The sequence below is a fragment of the Lepidochelys kempii genome, chromosome 7 (genome assembly GCF_965140285.1).
Source record: "Lepidochelys kempii isolate rLepKem1 chromosome 7, rLepKem1.hap1, whole genome shotgun sequence".
NCBI lineage: Eukaryota > Metazoa > Chordata > Testudines > Cheloniidae > Lepidochelys > Lepidochelys kempii.
The window spans coordinates 7,296,773-7,320,717 of NC_136386.1; the positions used below are offsets into that span (position 1 = coordinate 7,296,773).

General features: G+C 42.0%; 1 protein-coding gene across 6 annotated transcripts in view; it reads left to right on the plus strand.

The window, feature by feature from the left end:
• The window catches only part of SLC25A26 (solute carrier family 25 member 26), a 151,561-nt gene that overhangs the window by 28,375 nt on the left and 99,241 nt on the right, over nucleotides 1-23,945 (plus strand). For 4 of the 6 annotated variants that reach the window (XM_073351041.1, XM_073351045.1, XM_073351040.1 and 1 more), the window contains exons 4-5: nucleotides 15,397-15,501; nucleotides 19,042-19,089. The exons of 1 other annotated variant lie outside the window; for it this stretch is intronic. In XM_073351041.1, the coding sequence (XP_073207142.1) occupies nucleotides 15,397-15,501; nucleotides 19,042-19,089 (153 nt within the window). The remainder of the gene's footprint in view (nucleotides 1-15,396; nucleotides 15,502-19,041; nucleotides 19,090-23,945) is intronic. One more of the 6 variants, XM_073351044.1, reaches the window with a different exon arrangement.

Below are 23,945 nucleotides of genomic sequence, written 5' to 3' on the forward strand. Positions count from 1 at the left end.
CTGTGTGGAATCTCTCTTCTTTCAGTGTTTAGAGGAGCTGCAGCTAATTTAATGAAGTCCCTCTTGCATCAGTATCGGAAGAAAAAGCAGGCAAGAGATCTTGGCTTTCTTATCCTTTCTGTGCTGTAAGGATTCATCCAAAGTCCATTGTGGTCAACATCAAGGCTCCTGTTGTCTGCGGGGGGCTTTGGGTCAGGCCTATAGTCTGAATGTGGCTGCACCTCGCAGCAGTGGAAGGTTGTATCTGTGGTGGGGGTAAGCTTAGTGCACTTTTCATGTTCATTATCAAAGCAAACCCTCCAGACTTTCCAAGCTGAGTTTTAAAGCAGAAACCTGTCCTGGGTGCTGCTGTCAGCTCTGGCACTGGCTCCTCATGTAACCCCCTGGGGCAACTTGCTCCATCCCATCTACGCTATTAAAATGGAGATAATGATCCACACCCACACTTGTAAAGTGCTTAAGGATCTATGGATAAAAAACTGCTAGTGTGACACGCCCTAACCCCACTTCCCCGCCGAGTGTGTTACAGCTCCCCCTCTATGCCTGATCCACAGGGGATGTCTGTCAAAGTCCCAGCTATGGGAAGTGGCTCTTTAACTTAAGCCATAGGGACTCTCATTTTCAATCCCTGGTATCTGCCAAGACAGAGGCCGTAACACAAGTTGGGGCTTATCTGGGATTTGAACTGCTGTGGGGCTTGAATCCGCGGGATGAGCTTTCCCTGTTCAGGGGAAGCACATAACTCGCTGGCCGGTGTGTATCGCGTCTCCCCTCTGCCTGATGCACAGATGAGATGGGTGGCATTGAATTTTATTTGAATGTCTCAATAAGGCATATAAATGTCTAAGGAATCAGATGCAAATCCTGTTCTCACCTCTCCCCGTTGCTGAATTTTTTTTTTCCTAGCCAAGTGCCATGGTTGGAGCTTATTTTAAGAAAAAGTGATGTTTTGGGAGATTATAATCTTCCTTCCATGTAATACATGAACAAACGAGCCAATTTATCTTAATAAACTGGAGGAGGAATCGGAACAAGCTCAGAAGAGCCAAATTTTTATCAGTTTCTTAGTAACACAATACTGAGAGGGCTATAGAACGGCCCATCACATACTGCAATGTTAAATTTCAGGCAGGCTCAGAGAGAAGAACCTGTCTGGAGATGGGATTTGTATATCTCAGTTCAGTTGATTTTATTTTTTCTATTCAGTGGCCAGAGGAAATCCATGAACAGATTCTTTAGGACTTAGGAAAAAAATGATGGTGTTGGTTAAAATCATAGGTAATAAATTAAATGAGAAGAAGGTTCTAGTGGCGAGGATATAATTTTAATTAGTAAACTGAAGAGATCAGGAGAGGAATTTCCAGCTAGAATGATAACATCAGTTAGCATAAGTTAAATTAAAAAAACACGTATTCAATCTATTAAAGGGAGCATCTTAGATCGTAACCGAGGTGCTCAGAATCTGTCATTTACCAGAAATATTAACCTGTTGTGAGAGATTGAGTTAGAAAGGTTTCAGAGTAGCAGCCGTGTTAGTCTGTATTCGCAAAAAGAAAAGGAGTACTTGTGGCACCTTAGAGACTAAAATTTATTTGAGCATAAGCTTTCGTGAGCTACAGCTCAAGCTCACGAAAGCTTATGCTCAAATAAATTTGTTAGTTTCTAAGGTGCCACAAGTACTCCTTTTCTTTTTGAGTTAGAAAGAGACTTTTGTCTGCAAAGTTGTGGGCAGATCTAATGCAAAGTGCATTAAAAAAAATCTTTTCGTTGCTTCTTTGTTTGAAAAGGGATTTGAAGTTAAACTCACCTTTGTGTTGGCTTTTCTGCATTACATGTAATGGCTCCTCCTTTCCCCACTCTTTCCTGAAAGTGATTGCCAAGCTTTCTGATGGTGATTCCACATTCAGATGCAATCAGAGATGCCTTTTTTCTCCATTCAAATGAGTAAGGAGGGACTTCAGAGTCTCAGGGCTTGGCTATATTAGAAAAATTGCACTGGCATAATGAAATCTATTTGAAATCATCATAATTAAGAGTGCAAACCTCTAATGTAGAGGCACTCAAACTGGCTTAACCCTCACTTAAATTGGTTTAGCTCATGCTGGTGAAGTACTAATTTAAGTTAGGGTTGACCGATTTGAGTAGGTTTTCACAGGCTTAATTTTTAAAATCAGTTTCCTTAAACCAGTAGAACTCTTCTACTGTAGCTCAGGTCTGAGGCTTCCTCATGTTCCTGCACTATTCAGGTCTCCTGGATCTCTTTGTCAGATACCTTGAGCAACGGAAGGAAAGCGAGGACCATGTACTTCAGATGTAGCAAAGTGTGTTTTATTGGGAGGGCTGGAAATGTTTGAGAGAGACTCTGCATCACTGAGAGTTTGTATAATGGCCCCCACGTATTTCATAGCAGGGCCACCATGTCTGATTCTGATTGTGTGGTGGTGTCTATCAGGAGTGACTCTGTGGAATTAGACAGGCATTAAACTAGGTAGTGAGATCAGAATTAGACCGGTTTCTTGACCTCTCTGTATAGCACCGGGCACAGTTTTGGTCCTATATAAATAAATACTATAAATGTAATGAGTATGCTTTGCAGTTCACTTTTAAAGAGCCAGGAAGGCTCCTGAGGCACCGCATAAAAATCAATGAGAAAATTCCCAAAGACTTCAGTGGGAGTTGGATCAGGCCTCAAGATCAAGAGGCGGTGTAAAGGCCAAGGCTAACACTTCTGTTTCAGAGACAAAAGGAAAACAATTTATCTTGCCGTGCAGAATCTTTCAGGACTGGGATGAGAAATCGGGGATCTAGTACCAGCTCTCCTACAGCCTAAAGGTATCTCCTTTAGCATAGTTTTTGTGCTGTAGTTTTCCCCAGCTGGCTGCAAAAATTACCTTGCCTGGGTATTGTGAGATTTAATTTAATGTCTATAAAGCACTCTCTCTGCTCCTTGGATCCGAGGTGCTATAGAAGTGTAGCACATTGGATTTTCATTTGATGAAGAGTGAACTTATGCAAATGGTGTTTAAGAATGAATGTCCCCAGACTGAAAAATGCTCCCTTAGCACTAGGTTGAATCATCAATTAAATTTGCATGGTGCTCAATAATGAAGGCTTCACAGCGCTCTCAGAACATAAACAAAAAACTCCCATTAAAATTAATACGTCTTTCCCAGGAACTCTAGAAAACAAAACCTTAAGCATAGGACAAAGTGTTTCATGGGCCCAGAGCAGCAAAAATAAAGAGTAAGGGTAAAATTTTCAAAAGCATCCAGGTGACATAAGTTTTTATAAGTTGCATTTGCAAAGCAGACTTAAGGCCAGATTTTTAAAGGTATTTTGGTGCCTGATTCCCATTGATTTCAATGGGAGTTGTTCAGTGCCTAAATACCTTTAAAGCCTGGCCCTTGGGAGCTTAAGTCTCATTGAAAGTCGGTGGCTCCTAAGTCACTTCTGAAAATGTTATCCCAAAGCTATTTTACTCCTCTGCAACCTTAAAACCAGCCCGTTCCCCCATTTATTCTTACTCTAGATACGCTGCCCTTGGTCAAGCATCAGTAGCATAGTACGGGGCCCAGTGTTCTATGGAAAAGTTAAACCTTGATCCACAGGCTGACAACTAGCCAGCTCAGAGAGCCATGGGTAAGCTAGACTTCCCATCCCCTGCTCTCCTGGCTCGTGGAAACTGGGAAGTGGTGTTGCAATAGTATAATGCAACTGTCACCCAGGTGTGCGTTAGCATTTCCAGGTCAGAATAAGCAAGGAAAGGTCACCGTCTGAACGTAAAATCCCCTTCATCAGCTGGCTAACGGAGAGGGAGGGTGGCCTAATGGTCAGGACTCTAGCCTGGGACTTGGATGATCCCAGTTCAAATCCCTGCTCCACCACAGACTTCCTGTGTGTTCTTGGGGCTAGATCTGCAGAGGAAATTTGCAATGCCTGCCTTCCGGGGAATCCATAGCCCATGGGGTCCTAAGGGTGAGCTAGGAGAAGCGCTAGAGTTGCAGGACTTTAGTGCCTGTGTGCATGCACAGTGATAGAAAAGTAGGGGACTTTACCAGCAGAAATTAGGCACGGTGGAAATTTAGGTGCCTACAGGGTTACGTGGCAGCTGAGTAGGGGTTTTGAGGATCTAAACTTTGGATTTAGGTGCCTAAACCTCAGGGTTGATTTGATTTAAATACGTCATGATTTAAATCACTAGTCAGGAAGACTCGATTTAATCATGGATTTCTACATAAAAGTGCATCCTTGCTGATTGTTATAACCTTAATACATATTCTTCACAACTCAGAGATAGATGTAGGTTTCATTTTTAGAAGGTACACACTATTCATTTTTAAAGTGATTTATTTTGAAAACTTTTCAGATTAGATTTACAGCTATATCAGAAAATGAATGATTGTTTGGTTATTTCATTTACCGAAGGTAATTGAAACAGATAGTTCACCTCCCAATGACTTCATAAATATCTCCAATTCAACAGGTTAATCATTAATATTTGGAGGATTTTCTTGCCATGCTGTATTAGGAGTAGAACATCACCAGACAGACTTTTAAATTGTTTTATTTGACTAAAACAACAATGTTACATATTCTGGATTTTTTTCTTCAATGGCAAACATATAATATATTAACAAAAGCATATGCATTTTTGAATTTAGTTAAAGATTCAAGTTTTTTAAAATCAGGTTTGTTTTTGTTAAAATTGTTTTGAACTAAAATAGTTAAATGAAATATTAAAAAAAAAAATTAAATCAGCTATGTCAGTCAGCCTGGTCAACATGAGAAACTTAAAATATTGGCTTCTGCAGCTAACTCATTTGTCTTCACCTTCATTTTCCTGTTTGTTCATAATCTGGAAAAGAAAAACAAGCTTTCCTGCTTTTTCAGGCCCCAAATGATTTCTCAGTTTCGAATGAATTAGTCCAAAGGAAGAAAATATTCTTTCTACACTGGCAGAAGAAGCTACTGCTGTTAAAAGTGAGATTATCACTCAGGAGATTCTGATAATCGTATGGAATCCAAGTGCTTAAGTGACTTCCACCAGTTCTCTGGTGTGACTTTTTTTAAAACATCATCAGCAAACACATATTTCTTGAATGGTTCTTATTCCCAAATTGGGTCTCTTTTACGGCCTGCTGCCATTATAGGTTTTCCCTTCTAGTGAGAGAATGGTATGGTAGATCTCAAATCAATGAAGGCTACACTCAGGAAGACCTCAAGACTTCTGGAATATGCTGCTCAAACAGTTTCACTTTTGTTTCTACTGCCTGTCCCTCCCTTCTCACATTTATCTCCAGACTTCTTCTCCTTGTGCGGATCTATTCCGTCCCCAACAATCTTCTATTCATTGAACATTTTTAAACTTTGCACTTCTAGAGAGAGGTAAGGGATTGACTCTGTGTACACAAATTTCCAGAGGGACAATAGGGTTGAGATCTGTTATTTCTCACCTCTATATATTATTGATTGATTTATTTAAAAACATTTTTGCTGTTAACAAGCGTGTTATCTCTGGACACACAAATCCACAGTTTGAGAACTGCAAAACTTAGCATCTCTGATGGTATCTTCCAGACTGAGCACTGAGTCCCATTAGGTAGATAGAAAGATTAACCTAAATAATCTATACAGAAGCCCCTGGAACCCCATAACATTGGGTCCCAAGTCCATGAACTATTGGAACTCATTTACAAAATTTTTCTTCAACATTACATGAATATATTGTCTCATACAATAGAATTAGAATTTATAATCCCTATTCCATGATGAGATATCTTTGAGCTATAATGTATCTTAATTAAAACTATCTTTAGATAAAGTTTTTTTTTACCCTCAAAAAGTATAAAAAAAATCCAATTTAAATAAAAAAATCCGATATATTTTTAAATCATTGATTTTTATCCATTCTGCTAAAGTGTCAGGTGGGTGTCTAGATCCCTTTGTGGATCTAGCCGGGGGTGGGCAAACTTTTTGGTCTGAGGGCCAAATGGGGGTTGCAAAAGTGTATGGCGGGCCAGGTAGGGAAGGCTGTGCCTCCCCAAACAGCCTGGCCCCCGCCCCCATCTGCCCCCTTCCACTTCCTGCCCCGACTGCCCCCCTCAGAACCCCCGACCCATCCAACGCCCCCCCCACCGCTCCTTGTCCCCTGACTGCCCCCTCCTGGGACTCCTCTGTCCCTAACCGCCCCACCCCCAGACCTCACCCCCTATCCAACACCCCCTGTTGTCTGTCTCTTGAATGCCCCCCGAACCCTATCCACACCCCCGCCCCCTGAGACCACACCTCCATCCAACCCTCCCTGCTCCCTGTCCTCTGAGTGCCCTGACCCCTATCCACACCCCCGCCCCATGACAGCCCCCCTGGGACTCCCACACCTATCCAACCCCCCCTGCTCCCCGTCCCCTGACTGCCCCCGGGACTCCCTGCACCTTATCCAACCTCCCTGCTCCCCACCCCCTTACCATGCTGCTCAGAGCAGCAGGAGCTCACAACCCTGCTGGAGCCAGCCATGCCGCCCGCGCTGCCCGCTGGGAGCTCAGCGGCCAGGCAGGACAGTCCCATGGGCCGTAGTTTGCCCATCTCTGATCTAGCCCCTAGGTCTCTGGGCTTCAGCTCCTCATCTATACAATGGGGATAACGGCCCTTTCTCACAGGGGGGTTGTGAGGATAAATACGTTAAAGATGGCAAGGTGCTCAGCTACTACAGTAATGGAGGCCAGATAAACGCCTAAGATAGATCATCTAACGTGCAAGGACCGTGGCAGGCTACAGACCAAAATGGCCCTCTGGAGCTGCTCTCCCAAGTCACAAAGCCGAGAATAGCACTGTACCACATGTGTGTTCCCATCGCTGAGGAAAACATGTCCTGCCTCAACCCAATTTAAATGTTCTACATAAGCCTTCAATATCAACTCGTAATACCTGGTCTGTTGAGTTTCAAATGCCTCTGAACAATGCATTAGTACATGGGTCTAGTGCAGGAGCAGTAGTGTGGTTAACTACAAATAAGTCCACAATCCTGACAACCAGTTTTCTCTTTCCCAAATACTGCAAAAGAGTTCGTATGAATTGGTTAGCCTGAAATATAAAGCATTAGAACGGAGCACAAACTGGTAATCCAGGTGGGATTTGATTGTTATATTTTGTTTAGAAAAATAATAAAATAAGGAAATAGAAGGTTTAGCTTCAGGTGTGTGTAAAGACTCAGAAGAGTTTGGATTTCTTTTTGAGATCTGGATTGGCACCTTACAGTCAATTCCGAGTAAGGAGCAGAGTATATTAAAAATTGCAGTGAGGACTGACTTGTGCCTCTGAAGAACACTGTCTTGCCAGTTTCTGGGTAATGTGGTTATTATTCTCCAACATGCGTTGTACTTTCTACCTGCAGTGAAATCTCTCCTGGACTACTACTTAAATCTTGAATACAGTATGACGCATAAGTAATGGAGTGTCAAGCTCCACTGGGTTTCTTTGAAATACGGGATGCAGTCCAATGAGGATGGCTCGAGGTGAAGTGGTGTGGAAAATAGGCATAGATTCTCCCAGTCAAAATAAGTCAGATCCCCACAAGAAAACGGGCATTTCCCAGTTATTGGACGCAATTAAAGAAGTGGATATATTGGTCATCTCCCTAATATTTAATGTAAAGTAAGAAGCAGTTTTTCAGCCCAGTCGCAAAGGGATTTCTGGTTTGTCTTGCTGATATATGTAAAAATGCAAAACTTCAAGTAAGGAGATTTTACAAGCTTTGATAATATGTTCGGTAGCGCTGAATTTAGTGATTGCATTATAACTCTTATTGGACAGTGCTGTACCCTTCTGTGCCAATTCATAATGACCTTGCTTCTCAGAATGATAGAGAGAGATGTCATTTACCCCTAAGCCGACATTCTCAATCCCTTTAGGATGGGAAATGGAGGAATTGTGAATCATTACAGTGTCTCCATTCCCCTATTAGTCAATTCAGTTGAATAAGATGGCCAAAGAGTGAGTGGGAATATGAAGTAGCTGGTGGGACTGAAAGGAAGTACTGTATACCACTCAATAATGGTGGAAATGCTTTTACCTCTCTGGATTGGTCCTTTCTTTAGCAATTATCACACTGAGCTCTGACCTTTGCTGATTTCTCTAATATCAGTGGTGATCTGCACATATCTTTAAGGTCCTCTGGATAATCTCTTCTTTGTGCTTTCACTGTTCCCTATCTACGGCATGATCACAGGTGTTCCTCATGAAAAACTCATGTACAGTTATGAGAAGGCCTGTCTTCTTCCTCTGTTATTAATCAGCTTGTGCTAAGCATCTTTTAGTTATTTGCCTCCTCCTAAGTGAGATAAAAGTTTTCCAAGAACTAATCTTCTCTACAAACTTTTATATGCAACATAAGGTGGAATTTTCAAAAGAGCTCAGCACTGGCCTAACTTTGCTCCTGTTGAAGTCAGTGATAATACTCCTGTCAACAGGTCAACACCGAGTGATGCTGAAAATCCCAGTGTTTACTTGCAACAAGGGCTTGCCCACATGAGGAGGTTGCGGTGGTTTAAGTGAGTGTGTTTTTTAAAGTGTGATGTAGACGCTCCTATTTCAGCTTAAACCAGACTTATTTTGACTTTGCTGCAGTTGATTAGGAACAGGGTTCAATTACATTGAAATAAGCCACATACACCAAAATTAAGTGTCTGTGCAGGAGTTTGGACTGATTTAACTAGAAAATTAGATACATATTTGGGCTTCCGGAGTTTGGACTTCAGGCACTAGCAATAATAATTGAGCTAAAGCATATTCAAATCCAGTTCTGACCAGAAGATGGCAATCTTGATACACAGGTGAAGTCTAGTAGTTAAGACATTTTTTTTTTTTTGCAGAGATGGAAAATCTGCATGTTTCCTTCTGTTAATTTGAAAAATATACCCTCTTAGCAAGATGAGGGTAAGTGCTAATGATAAAATACACACATTTTTAGTGGCAATTGCCCCTAACAAGCAAACACAACTAGAAAATTAGAAGTGCACTTAGATTTATGACTCATTACACATTTCACAAGCTTCATCTGGTAATGATTTAAGACCAAATGTTTTGAAATTCATGACTCTTTCCAGCCATAATTATAACACTAAAAGGGTAATAAGACAACAGGTGCTAATAGTGTCACATTAGCCAGCCTGCTCTGTAAAATAAAGCTAGAAGCATAATGATGCCATTAAGACCAGTTTTTATTATTTGAGCTTATATCTAAAGAACTTCACTCTTTGTTCAGATTTCATGATTAGCATGTATGGGCGCACTGAGGGGGAGCCTGTAAACTTCAGACTGAAGTCCTAAGAGGTTGCACAGCACTGTATATTGCCAGAGTTCATAATGATCTTTTGGGAAATAATATATATATATGGCAAAAGCCATTTTCTCTCTAAGCAATAATCAGGATCCTACACTGTCTGCTTTTTCACTGACTTCCATGGGCCAAGAGCTCCCTAACAGAAATCAGTTTTGCCCCATATAGAGAGACCAGTCAGAACAATTGTGTGGTGCCTTAATGAAGGTTGAGGTTATCTGGAGCTCGTCTCTATGTATCCAGAGACGATGAAGGGATATAACCTTCTGACAGAAACAGAGGGCCAAATTCATTCCTCTTTTAGTTTCACTGCAGTCAGTGGGATTGCACCAGGGATGAACTGGATTCTAAGTTCTTGGTGTACTGAGTGCACAGTAAGTGTGTTCTGGACTGCACTGTTCTCCATGAACACACTGGACTGCACTGTTCTCCAGTGGTGTGTGTCTGTGCAACATTAACTTCTGTTACTGAGTTTGCAGAGTGTCTGTGTGCAGAATCCAGACAGGTGCTGTGAAGCTAGCCGTTGCTGAAGACAAGTGTGCATTTTTAATTTCTCTCTTTTTAACAGGTCCTGTGTCATGGCTAGTGTGCGTATAGATATGAAGTTGAGAATATAAAAGTAAACCGAGGCCAAGTGCTGCTTTGTGGGAATATGTTGTGATCAGGATAGTCAATGGGATGTCACCATGTAGGAAGCCAACATTCTGTACTTGCTTATATGCCAGAACCAATGCCAACGAATGCATGTGACTGCTCCTACTCCTGTTTTAGCAACACTGTTTCATTAACTTTCCCGAAGACCCCAATACAACAGTGAGTTCTGGGCAAATGCAGGGAGTCTGTCCTTGTGGACCTCATTAGGAGATCGTGACCTAGAACTGTAGATTTAACCCTGCATAATCTGAAACTCAGGGGCATTTGTGAGGGACAGATGTACTCATGTAGCTTAAAATTTTACACTAGGCTCTTCTGAGTCAATAGTCATTTAAAGCTGAAGGCCGGTGTCTTTGGATGAAAAGCATCACTGGTACACACTGTGCTAAGAAAGCAAATGATAGGACGTGTATTGATTGCATTATCTTAATTCATGCTGCGTTACCTGTAAGCTACTGAAGTGCTTTAAGTCTGAGTATGGTAAATCAATTGAAAAGTCGTGTAACTCCCCCCCCTGAAGTTGAGGTTGTTACATTTTCATCCTGTGCCCCAATAGGCAGGTGTGACATTAATTCTGCATGCTGTCCCTTTGAAGGTGAGGGCTCGGATCACATCAGAAGAATGCTTAGTTGTAGATGATAGTAAGATCCACATGCAAAAACAATAAGGTAACGAGTCGTAAGTTCAGATGTACAGTGAAAATGTCAGTGTTCTGTCTAGTTGCAACAGTCTTTGCACAAAAACTTTGTGAGCAAAGAGTGCCCTATGGAACCAGTCTGACAATAGACCCTGGGATGACATTAGCTGTTACTTTCTTTCATACCAGTACAATGCAATCATTTGTTTTTGTTCTTGTGCAGTGAAATATTCCCTTGTAGCTCAAATTCAAATCGGAAAAACATCAAAGTTAATATGAAACAAAATGGAAGGCACTGCAAATATCTGGAGAAAATAGATACATTACTTTGTAGCCACCCCTCTCATGCCAAAATTGCAACGCCACAGAAGTCAGGAAGCCACGCTGGGCTCTTTGTACCCCCTTGGATGGGTAGATTAAAAAGGCTTTCAGATGAAAAACAAAGTTTTCTTCCTGCCGCCATACTTTAAGGAATAAAAAGCTAATGTAAGGACATGGAGTGTTATGAAGCATGAAGTTCTATAAATATTTATGCTGAACTACAAAAAAAAGTTGACAATTCTTATTTTCTTGACATATTGGGGTCATTTGTTGTTTTTGACCCCTGGAATTGAAGCACACATGGAGTGGTACCTCTTTGGAATGACTCTTGACTATTGCTAGCCCATCCTGTTGTACTTGCAAGTTACAAGAGAATTTATTTCATAGCCACAGACGTTAAACTTTACACTGTGTTTAAAAAAAAAAGTAGTCTTACAAGCTGCCAGTTATGCTTATTCAATTTGTACACCCTGACAACAAGCTACTAAATTTAATGTTTTCATGAGGCATATTAAATGTATACAAGTTAGTTGCTTAATTTAATTTATTTGCAAACTCTGAGTCTGAGTTCATTTTTGGAGGAACAGATTTCATCCAGGTTACTTTTTTATTATGTGCACTTGCCTTTGAATGCAAAACATTTTAAAACACATTTAATTTTAACTTCATTTTGGGGCCAAATTCTCTATTGTTCCTTTCCTGTACCAGGCTAAGGTGGGTCTAAGACACCTTTGTACTTTTCATATTCTAGCACCAGCCCCCAGCACAAGCTACAGTAGCCCCATGCTACTTTGTTATGTTGACTGATAAGATTTATATGCAGTGTTGTTGTAGCTGTATTGGTCCCAGGATATTGGAGAGACAAAGTGCGTGGGGTAATATCTTTTGTTGGGCCAACTTCTGTTGGAGAGAGAGACGATCTTTCGAGCTTACACAGAGCTCTTCTTCAGGTCTTGGGAGCCTCCACCTCTGCAGAGGCCTAGGACTCTACGTCTGAGCTTGAGTCTGACATATTTGCATGTAGACAGAAGAGGGGTTTGGACTCAAGCCTGAGTCTGAGCTCTGGTCTACACTACAGAATTACTTTGGTATAACTATGTCGCTCAGAGGTGTGAATAATCAACACCCCTCTGTGACATAGTTATAAGTGCTGGTGTAAACAGCGTGCTCTCAGTGAGAGAGCTTCTCCCACCGACGTAGCTACGGCCTCTCGCGGAGGTGGATTAACTAAGGCTATGTCTACACAGTGCACCTTACAATGGCGTGGATGTGCCCCTGCAGCCGCGCCGTCATCAGGCATGCTGTGTGGCTGCTCTTCATCGCTGGAAGAGAGTGACAAAATCAAACCACCCCCAATGAGGGGCGGTAGCTTCGTCGATGGGAGCACGGCTCCCGCCAGTGAATCGCTGTCCACACCAGTACTTTTCGTCGCTAAAACTTCTGTTGTTGTTGGGGGGGAGGGTGGTTGTTCCACACCCCGAGTGACAAGTTTTAGCGATGAAAGCGCCAGGGTAGACGTAGCCTGAGATGACGGGGGAAGCTCTCTCCCATTGGCTTAGAGCGTCTTCATTAAAGCTCTCCAGCGGTGCAGCTGCATCAGTGCAGCGTTTTACATGTAGACCTGCCCTGAGCCTGGGTTTACACTGCAGGGTAGACGTACCCAGAGTAGGGATGTGAAAGGTTAACCGGTAAACATTAGGCTTACCGTTAACTGACTTTAAACGTTGAGCCCAACGGCCCCACGCCAGCCAGAGGGACCCCAGCCCAGGCTGGGCTGCACCAGCTGCACTGGCCAGCCAGCCAGAGGGACCCCATCCCAAGCTCCCGCCACGGCAGGCCATCCGGAGTGATTTCGGTTAATGGTTAACCAGTTAAATTATATAATTTTAACCGGTTAATTTTGTAAACCGATATTTACATCCCTAAGCCAGAGTGTCACAGCTAAGGTGAAACAGATTGTTGAGCATAAATAGTTAACACATTTCAAGGGACCATTCAAGGTGAAGTGGCCTCTTAACACCCCTCCAGTCATGGATAGGAGAAAGCTGGGGCTGGGGATTAGTGGGTTCTTGTTTGTTGTAATATGCCATAAATCCAGTGTCTCTGTTCATTCCATGATTTTTAGTGTCTAGCAAAGTTATGAATTTAAGCTCCCAGGCTCATCTTTGGAAGGTGTTGTGCAGGTTTCCTTTGAGGATGAGGACTGAGAGGTCAGATATAGAGTGATTGTTTTGTGGAAAGTGTTCACCCACAGGATATGGCGGTTTTTGTCTTACTGTTTTTCTGTGTGAGTTCATTTGAGAACATAGTGACGTCTGGTTTCACCCACGAAGTTGTTATTGGGGTATTTAGTGCATTGGATGAGGTACACCACATGTTGTGATAGGCATGTGTAAGACCCAGGGATCCTGAAAGGTGTGTTGTGCGGGTGTTGATCATTGTAGCAATGGAGATGCTGGTTTTGCATCTGGTGTTCTGGCAGGGTGTGATGCTGCTTTGAGTTGATGTGTTCTGGTCCATGGGGAGCTTGAGTCTGACGGAGAGCTTAGTTTGAAGGCCAGAAGACTTTTATAGGCCAGTACATCACACAGCAGGAGTGCAAGTACACTGTCCATGTTTCTTTCTGCTCTCTCCCTCCTTGTCTGCCAGAGTCTGGGAAGAGAACTGGCACCAAGCCATTATATCAGTTCTGCACCAGACAGTGAACCTCTCTCTGCCTGGAAGATTTTATAGGGACCGTTTCTGCCTCCTTTACACTGCCAGTGTGATGTAAAAGGGCCTCAGCATAGGGCAGAATCTAGTCTTTAATCTTTAAAAATACCCTGTTATTCTCAGGGTTTCCAGTGTTGTGGTAAGTTACTATTCTATGCACATAAATCACTGCCATTATGTTATTAAAACAGAGATTTTAACATAGAAAAGCCAAAAGATTCAGGGATCAGGTTCTTCCACTGCACAGTATGAGGAACTCCCATTGTGACAGGGAAGCACCTGCACTGAGATGTGGAACTCTGGGCGATTTACCCACACAGCCAGATCAATTGAGTCCTGGTAGCCACAACTTTAGGAGTATGTAAAAAAAACAAAAAAAAACAAACAAAAAACCAACAACCTTGGAGTGTCTCAGCAAACTGACTTAAGGGGCAAGAACACAGGAGCCTTGCAAGGAGGATCCTAGCTGAATTCAGGGGGAAGCTTAGGAGCAGAGTCCTGTTTGTTTCCAAAGGAAAAAAGCAGGAAGAGAGGAGCGTATGAGGATACATACGGTGCTGAGCAGGGTGGGGATTTGGTATGTTTATATGAGCTACTTGCATCCTGCCTTGGGAGAGGTGCACCTTAGGGTCATTCTTCCTGGAGCACTTTTACCTGTCCTTCTTTTTGTGTGGTCTTCCACTACAGGCAGGCCACAAATACAGAATGAAAATGCCACACCCGCTTGTTAAAGTTACGTAATTTCCTATTTATGCAATCTCGAATTTAAAAAAAAATAAATAAAATCAAGGAATTTGCCACTTGAGGCAACGCTACCATTCAAACTGAGCTTATTTAACTCTTTACCGTCCTCAGAATAACATCTAAATGCCCTCACACACCTACTCCTCACCTGAACAGCCACCGACCGCCCCTTTGCTTCAGCCATACAAACTTGCCCACAGTGCCTGGGGCCCCAGGCCTCAAAAACCACACCCACATGCAACCGTAACTGACCTCAGATTATTGTGTGTCGCAATAACAGGTTACCAACTTTGTAAATAAGTCTACCATGGCAGCTGGGGAGAGCTACTTATTGCAGAAAACCCTTTATAGCACCCAGCCTTGAGACTCCGCTTCTTGGATGGCAGATCTGTTGGCTGGAGAGGCCAGGAAACATTGGTGCCAGTACTGGCTTCTCCTTGCAGTGGCTGAGCTTCACCGTGCATTTGAAGGGACTCTTTACAATAAACATTTTTATTTCCATCCAGTGCTCGGTGAAGTGTTCCTCAGTCTTGGTCACTAGAGCACATAATGTGTCTGTCTTGCTTATTTGGAAAACAAGCAGGTGCAAATTGGTCTGGAGAAAAGTCTTCCCACATGTCCAATTTACAGTGCTAATATTGAGAAGGATTCTTATGACTTGGAAATAACTTCAAGCTTTCCCCTTTTCTTTAATGATCCCTTACCCCAAATTCGCTTCTGCTTTGAGAGTCACTTTCAAACTGAAACATTTGTGGAGGACATTCCCATTTTTCATTAGTGTAGCATTGTACATTCTGATTTCAGCAAGCACACGGCACTGTCTGACAGTGAGTACATGTGTGTCTCACCAAGAGTTTTGAAAGTTGACTCCGAAATATACAAACCGTTCCTCAGTTTTGCAGGTTTCACTGTGTGGAAGGAAAAGAAAACAAATTAACTTTATAAGGGAAGTGGACTCAAGTGTGTGTAGTCTAATTATAGGCTTCTTTTACAGGTTGCCTGTCTAATACGGGTTCCTTCTGAAGTTGTAAAGCAGAGGGCTCAAGTTTCTCCTTCATCCAGTACCTTTCAAGTTCTTTCCAACACCTTATATCAAGAGGTAAGGTCTGATCAAGACTTGTGAATTATAGCCGCTTCCAACTGTTCTCCAAGTCCAGTGCTGTATGTTCCTAGCAACTCTCCAAAACTATCCTTTGGCTAAGAGTTATTGGCATGTTACATTGGAATAGAATGTTAGCGAGTTATGTTGCTTCTCTTCATATTTGGGGCATCTGCACCTGGAAACATGGGTTAAAATCCTCTAGTTTCTGTAATGCCTTATGCAGTAATTCAACTCTTTCAAATCAGTCTGCTGGTTCCATGGCCTCATTAGTAGCAGAGCTGCCTGTGCTACAGCTAAGGTTAATGAATTAAAGCATTTAAAGTTCTCATGGGATTTGCAGAAAGAAAATGTCATTAGCATAACATTTATGGTACTGCATCCTTTCTACAGTGCTGAGACACATGCCTGGGACTGTGTTGGGTCCTTTACTTTCCCTTGTGTGTGATAGGCGGAAATGACATCCCCCGGGGAGATTACTTGAGCACCCATTGTCAGGGAAAGCATTTCACATGTGTCCCTGATGTTGACTCGCTCTCCATGGCAAGTCGTCCCTTAACCCGAAAGGTTGTATCAAGCCTGAGGCCTGTCACAAGAACCGAATCCCTTCCTGCAGAGTTGATTCTCTTTGTACCTCTATTCCAGGATTGAGTGAAGCAGGTTGGTGGTTGGAGCAAAGCCCCTAAGCTCTACATCCTGCATTTCCAAATATAAACAAGTTTCCACTAACGCCCTTTAATCCCCATAAGGATGTGTCTCCAGCATTTCCTGGATACTACCCAGGAGCACGGGCCAAGTTTCCTCTGTGTCCTTTTAAGCCAATAGGATCCAGTCATCAGAGCATTGTGCTTCAATATCTGCTACTGACCAGGTATCTGGCTAAGAAATTCTGAGCCAGCAAACTCAGTTGATAGAAGAAATATAGGGCACGTGTCTGCATAAATGCTGGATAAATGCTGCATAAATGCTGCATAAATTTAAAATCACTCTCTTCAATTTCAAAGGTAGTGTTTGAGTGGCAGCTTAGACTCCAAACTATAAAAAGCTTTCCTTGATATTTCTGGAGTCTCCTTTTCCCAGAAATCAGGGCCCTGGAGAGGCTGACCGGCCAAGGACTATATTAAAACCCTTTCTGTGAAAGGTTGCACTCATCTTCCTCACATGCTTGTCAATACTGTGATTCTGGCTCTGTTCTGCTTTGCTCCGTAAATGTAGGTCAATGCATTAGTGGGGTAATGCACTCTATGAGGGTGTGACTAACGTGTTTTGCATTAATTGGTCCACTAGACCCAGCAGGGTCTACATGGACCAACACGTTAGTGCGCTTTAGAAATTGCACCTCTGTAGTGTGCATTGCTGTGCTACGTAGTCAAGCCCTAAAGTGTTGTGTGGAGGCTCTAATCTCTCTCTCTCTCTCTCTTCCCCCCCCCCCCCCCCCCTTACAGGTACATGCTTTCCCTGTCGCATCTTTTTCTACCTCCCATACTATCTATCAATCTTGGATATTTATTTGGCCTCCATCACCATAGTATCTGAATGCCTCACAATCTTTAACACATTTATCCTCACAACAGTGAGTGGGGCAGTACTATTATCCCCATTTTATGGTTAGGGAAACCGAGACACAGAGGCTAAGTGACTTGCCCTAATCACACAGTCTTTAGCAGAGCAGGGACTTGAACCAGGTCTCCCAAGTCCTAGGCTAGTGCCCTAACCACAGGACCTTCCTTCCTTTCTATAGTTGAAACTGGGCTAGCAGCATTGATATGCTCAGATCCACAGTTGTTCTTAAAACTGCTTCAGACATTGTGCAGGCAGGGCAGATGGAGTCCTAAACTTTACCATCTGAGATCCAAGATGGAGGAACTATAGAGCAGCCTTGCAAAAGTCTACTTGTTAACTTTCCTCATGACGGAAAATCCATTTCCAGACCCTTCCTCTCCCTTCCACCTTAAAAAAAAACAGCAACAAACAAACGGGGGAGGGGCTGTTGAGGAAAGGCTGAGTGGATACTTTCAGGCAAAGTCCTTTTACATTAGTTTGGAATATTTAATTTGTGGAATAGGCACCCAAGGTAATTTTTTCTTTTGCATGAGTGTTAAATACTTTTGACCTACATTTTGAAAAAATATTTGCCAACTTCTGGGTGCTGAACTTGAGACACCTGTAAGTGGGGGTGGGGTGGTGGGGGATGACTGATTTTCTGAGGATGAGCTCTGTACACTTCTTAAAATCAAGCCCCTTTCAGGGGTCAGGTTAGGCACCCAAAACCAGCAGATATTAAAAAAAAATTGGTTTCAGAGGAACAGCCGTGTTAGTCTGTATTCGCAAAAAGAAAAGGAGTACTTGTGGCACCTTAGAGACTAACCAATTTATTTGAGCATGAGCTTTCGTGAGCTACAGCTCACTTCATCAGATGTTTACCGTGGAAACTGCAGCAGACTTTATATACACACAGAAATCATGAAACAATACCTCCTCCCACCCCACTGTCCTGCTGGTAATAGCTTATCTAAAGTGATCAACAGGTGGGCCATTTCCAGCACAAATCCAGGTTTTCTCACCCTCCACCCCCCCACACAAATTCACTCTCCTGCTGGTGCTAGCCCATCCAAAGTGACAACTCTTTACATAATCAAGTCGGGCTATTTCCTGCATAGATCAAGGTTTTCTCACATCCCCCCCACCCCCATACACACACAAACTCACTCTCCTGCTGGTAATAGCTCATCTAAAAATTAGCTCTAATTTTTTCCATCTTTGTCATCCTCCTGGTGAGCCTGGATGAGCAGATTTTATAGCTGGGCTAGTACATTTTTTAGGCGGAGGTTACAAGTCTGCTGCTTTCAGACACCTCCAGTTATGGGAAAATAACATCTGCTCATCCTCCTCTCTCCTTTTTCCATCCCATCCCTGAACCACAAGATCTACTGGTCTTGGAGATACTGTCATAGAAACACTGAAAGGAGAACTGAGCCCTGATATACAAGCAGTGCATAAATTCTATCCTCTGATTACAGGTACGACATTTTAAAGTCTTTCCTGACAGTGACTCTGAACCAGAGCAATTAAGAAACCAGACATATGGCCAGCTTGTCATCCTAGATGCCAATTTCATGTGGGCCATTTAATTTAAACATCCTACTACTCTGCTTACATATGCATTTGGAAGAGTGGAGGCTTCTAGCTCTGCAGCTGCGCATGGCAAATATTAAGTAGTCAGAGTATGAAATAATGTATTTCTATGCCTTCCTGCTCTTCTGATTCACCTTATAGGGTCTGTTTTCTACTTGAGGTGAATGGATGTCTGATTATCCTTAGCACTGGTTAAATATGCTTTGAAAGGAAGATAAAACCCACTGGTGTGGTAAACCTTGGAAGACAGTGTACAGTGCTATAATCAATATGATCAATTCATTAGAAGTTCAGATCTTGCTCTCAGTAAGGGTGTAATACCTGCCATGTAATTAATCATCAGTAAATTGTAGTATCTGCTAATGTAAGTCTCTATAGCTGAAGCTTTCATTTGTTACTTTACAGGGTATTCAAGGACTTTATCGAGGTTATAAAAGCACAGTATTAAGAGAGGTAAAAACACTTGTTTTCTGTTTTGAAATGGTTCTGTTGCACTGTGTCATATCTTGTTGGGAAAAAGAAATCGTGGTACAACTGTGTCAAACAGATGGCTCTGCAAACTTTCAATACAAATATTTCATTCTAGGTAAGTTTACTAGTTCATAGAATCATAGAATATCAGGGCTGGAAATGACCTCAGGAGGTCATCTAGTCCAACCCCCTGCTCAAAACAGGACCAATCCCCAATTTTTGCCCCAGATCCCTAAATGGCCCCGTCAAGGATTGAACTCACAACCCTGGGTTTAGCAGGCCAATGCTCAAACCACTGAGCTATCTCTCCCCCCCGTAGTTATGGGTGTGTAATGGGAGCTTAGATAAAACACGAATAAGCATCTACGATATATAGGTGGCAACTAATCTGTGCCTCAATCCTCTTAGGTTTGATGCTGCATGGATGTAATCAAATGGAAATGTATCAATTATGAAGAAGTACAAAATAAAGTATTAATAAAATTGTGTAAGTTTTGTGACGTGCATCCAGTAAGTGTTCATACACAGGGTGGCACTATCTGGCTCTCGGTCCCTGTTCCTGTGTAAGAAATACATACAGCCTTTCACAGCGAGACGTATAAATGTAATGCAACTTTCTTTGACCCTAAATCCAAGGAACGCTGTCATAGGGAAGATAAATACTGAAAGTACACTTTAGCCAGCTAAGCTGAAATTTTTTTTTAAAGTTTAAAAATATTGGTGAATCTCAGGATTTACACTTTCTTTAACGTGTTATTTCTACACTTTGACAAAGAGGGAGACTTCTTTTAAAAGGAATTAAAAATTCTTCTGTTGAATTTTGTGTGCCAAGTCTGTTCCCGCTGAATTAATTGAGAACAAGATCAGAGCCATCATGCAATTTCAGTGTTGTCACTCTCTTTAGGTATTAGTTGTGGTTTTGGCCCTGATTCTGTAATTGGATTCTTTGTGAAGCCCTGCTGAAGTCAGTGGGACTCAGTATGGGAGCAGAGATCTGTCCCCGGGAATCTGATTGTATGATCGAAGCATTTATGTTGTAGTGATTTTTTTTGTCTTTGAATATGCTCTGTCTGTGACTTGCCTATAGCTCTCATTTGGAGAGTGCAAGATGAATATGGATTCCGTCTACATAGTAGTATTGGGAGGGTTCCCAACAGTTATATTGCGATTCTAATCTTAGAACTTCCTTGCACTCTAAAAACTATTTAGTACCTTTAAACAAAAAACCTTTGCTTAGACTGTAACATGTGGTGATATGGGTTTAAACTTCTCGTTCAGGCTTGTCATTTGCAAAAGTAGAAATTGCATTGTGAACCCTTCGGAGAAGGATACAGGATTGGTTTCCTCTGAAGATAATAGTACAAATGTTTTTCAGAATTGTGCTTCACCTACTGTGTTTAATTAGGTGTAGCACATGTATTTTGTTCTTAAATGTCACTTAGCTAAGCAATCAGGATTGGATCTTAGCCTTTTAAAAAACTCAGAATAGATTTTTACCATTAGAAAAGGTATGTTCATTATTTATATGACCATTGATAGTAATGCTAACTAATTAGCATTTGAAAGCCTGCTTTCAGCGACATTCGTTGCTTTAAAGAACTTTCCTTCATGCCCAAAACTGTATTCAGAGATAAAGATATATGTATTCTGTAAACCTTACCACATAAAGTAAGAAAATCCCAAATGTAGCATTGCTTTAAGTAGCAACAAATGTTAATGCCAGAGTTTATTTTAGCCGCTCCAAATATTTCAAAAATTAGTTATTTGTGTGAAGATGACACTTGTTTTTCTGAAACATAACCCCCACCATAGCTTCATCCTGTACTTATTTTCTGGCTCACTAAACACATTATTCCCTCCGATTTCATCTGGAGGCAGGCAAAAGAGGGCAACAAGCTGTTTTGATTTCTCTGAGGGGTTCTGAATAAATGAATAAATTTAGATGCCGTAGAATACAGATTTTGCATACTAACAGATAAAACACATGGTTACAACTGGATGCAAGTCTCTTTAAAATTTGTTTTGACATATGTCAAGACGGTAATTAATTTCCAGGCCCTTCTCCTAGCCCAGCGTGTGACCCTTCCGAGATAACTTTGTTTACCCAAAATAGCAGGACTTTGTCGGAAATTTAATTGGGGTCCTTTCTACTATGTATATTCATAAATGATCCTTCAGAACTGATTTCAGTTGAAATATTGCTTTTTTGGAGTATCTGTCCAATAGAATGAGAAAAATTATTTCCAAATGAAATGTGGTTTCTTTTCAAAATGAAACAAATAATAGGTGATCTGTTTAAAAACAAAAAAACAAAAACCCCTATCCATTTAACACAATGTTAAGACTATCACATTTTGTGACACTAAATATCGCTCTTTGCAGTGAAGTGTCCATTTGATATGCTGCTTTTACTCAGATTATTGAACTCTTAGCAGGAAATATTGTAAAGCTGAAACTTTTTCTGGGCGTTCCCCTCCCTTCCCCCTACATACTTTTAGAATGCATTTCTTCCTTCCTTCAGTAGAAGGTCTTCTATAAAAGCCTGTGTTAATTCATTAGATACCGCCATGTGTTCCCTGTATTGTATGCACACAGTAACTTTTAATTCTAGCTGAATCTGATGTGTATGGAATCTCTTTGCACGCTTCAGACTTCGCTTGCACAAAGCCATTTTAGTTACAGAAGAAAGGGAGTTTCAGTATGTGGGCTTCAGTGTTGGATTTTTTTTTTATAGGGCCAAACAAACTGATTAGCTTCAATGGAGGAGCAGAGTGGAGAACTGAGCCACTACTTAAAACTCACTCCTAACTCGGGGCAGGTGGCTAGTACATGAGTCTCTCCCTTTCCCTTTGGTTTCCAAAAAGTTCTCATTCCCCTTTTAGTGTCTCTTCCCTCTCAAACCCCATTTCCTATTGGTACCTACATCTTCCTCCATTTTGCTTCTATCTGCCTTCGAGCTGACCCCAGAACCCAAAGGAGATTAGGTGCATTGCAGTTGTGGGTCTGTTCCTCCACACATGCACTAGCCATACTAACACCAGCCTGAAAGACGCATGCTCATGCTCCCGGAAGAGAGCTGCTGGGCTAGAGCACAAGGAGGGCTGGGCTACATGATCGCTCAATGAGACTTTCCTGTCTGGATAAGTGGCAGGACGCAGAAGACTGTGAGAAGTGGAATTCTCATGATGTCATTTCCAAGTGAGAAAGACACTTTCTAGGGTGGTAGTACACCATTTTGTAGAAAGCAGACCACGCTAGTGAGAGGGGGTGTGAATTATCCACTTTCCTCAACACCGAAAAATGTGTTCACAAAAACTAGCAATCTTACAGCAAGGCAGGAGAAAATATCCATTATAAGGTCTCCAAAATTTCTTAATTTACTACTTCTGCTGAGACTCTACATAAGCAAACTGAGCCAGAGTTTTAATTCCTGCATAATTCATTTTATTAACTATGACCAAGTAGAACATCTGTTAAAATTCCATAATGTTAAGTTCATGGGAAAAAGAGAGCAAACCCTGAGTTATCCTTGGAATTTTTCCATTTACATTAATGATGCAGCCTTCTAACCGATGTCTTAAATGAATGTTGCTATCAATGAGACTATGACACAATTGAAAATGAAGCACCTTGTCAAATCTCGCTGTTTACCATAGCTCACTGTATAATGAATGATCTCACTCTATGCTTCTCTGTGCACCTATATGGTAGCTTCACACTAGCAATGCCATAGTTAAGGTTGAAATGTCACTTTTGTTGTAAATTACTGCTCGTGTTTGGAAAATGCAAAGTGCTAATTTAAAAAAGCCCAATAATTTGTCACTTCTAAACATATTACAGCTGGATTGAAATTTTTTTATGCTTGTCCCAGCCCAGGAGTGAACTGAAGAAGAAATAGAAAGGTGTTTTTCCGCTCTGGGTGGGGTTTTTTGCTTACCGATAACCTGATGGAAGCTTTGCTTTAGAAGATCAAGCCTGGCATTTGAATGGTCGTGAATAAACATGCGCTTTGTACTTAGCCTTGTCTGTGGAAACTTGGGCTCCCATCCTGCAATGGGCTCTGGCAGGTGTATGTGACCTATTGAAGTCAAAGCCATGGTGCCTGAGCAGAGCTAATTGCGGGATCAGGGCCTTCGTGTCAAAGTAAAAACACTGGGGGTTTGGATCCAGTCATGGGCTGATGAGTGGATTCAAATCTTTAGGAGGGTCTTTACCTTCAGGAAGATGGATCAGAGTGTTACCTCAGATGGTGCTTAAAGTACCCAAGTGTGCAAATGAGTAAAGGCAGTAGCCAGCTAGTTACTGGAAGGGGAGAGGACATTTCAGCTGTATCCCTTCTAAGGGAGTGAATCAGTTATGAGGAAATCTTGTTGACATCTCAGATGGGAGCCCGCCCCCCCCCAGAAACACAATTTTGCTGGAGCTGTTGGCTATCATAAATACTTTGTAGTATATGGCAATACATATACACAAGGGGGCTGTGAGAACTTGCCATGTTTTGAGAGGAGAAAGCTAAGAAAAGCAACAACAAAAAGCCTGGAAATATCTTATTACCTGGCAGCAAGTGAGGTGCAACCTGCAGCAGTTAGAAGCCAAATGACCCCCTAACAGCTGCACCTGTTACTCCCTCCCAAATTTAAAGTCCCAGCTCCCAGAGCATTCTGGGAAAGGCTTGTATAAAAGGGTGAAACTCAAGGGAGGCATTTAGAAAGTGGGGGAGCTCTTAGGCAGTGGGCTAGAGTTTCTGAGGGTTAGTGGCTGTAGTTAGAAAACAGCCTTGTTTGCAAGTGAATCCTAGTGTGCTATGTGATGGGTGTAGCTGTGTGTGTGTGTTCCTT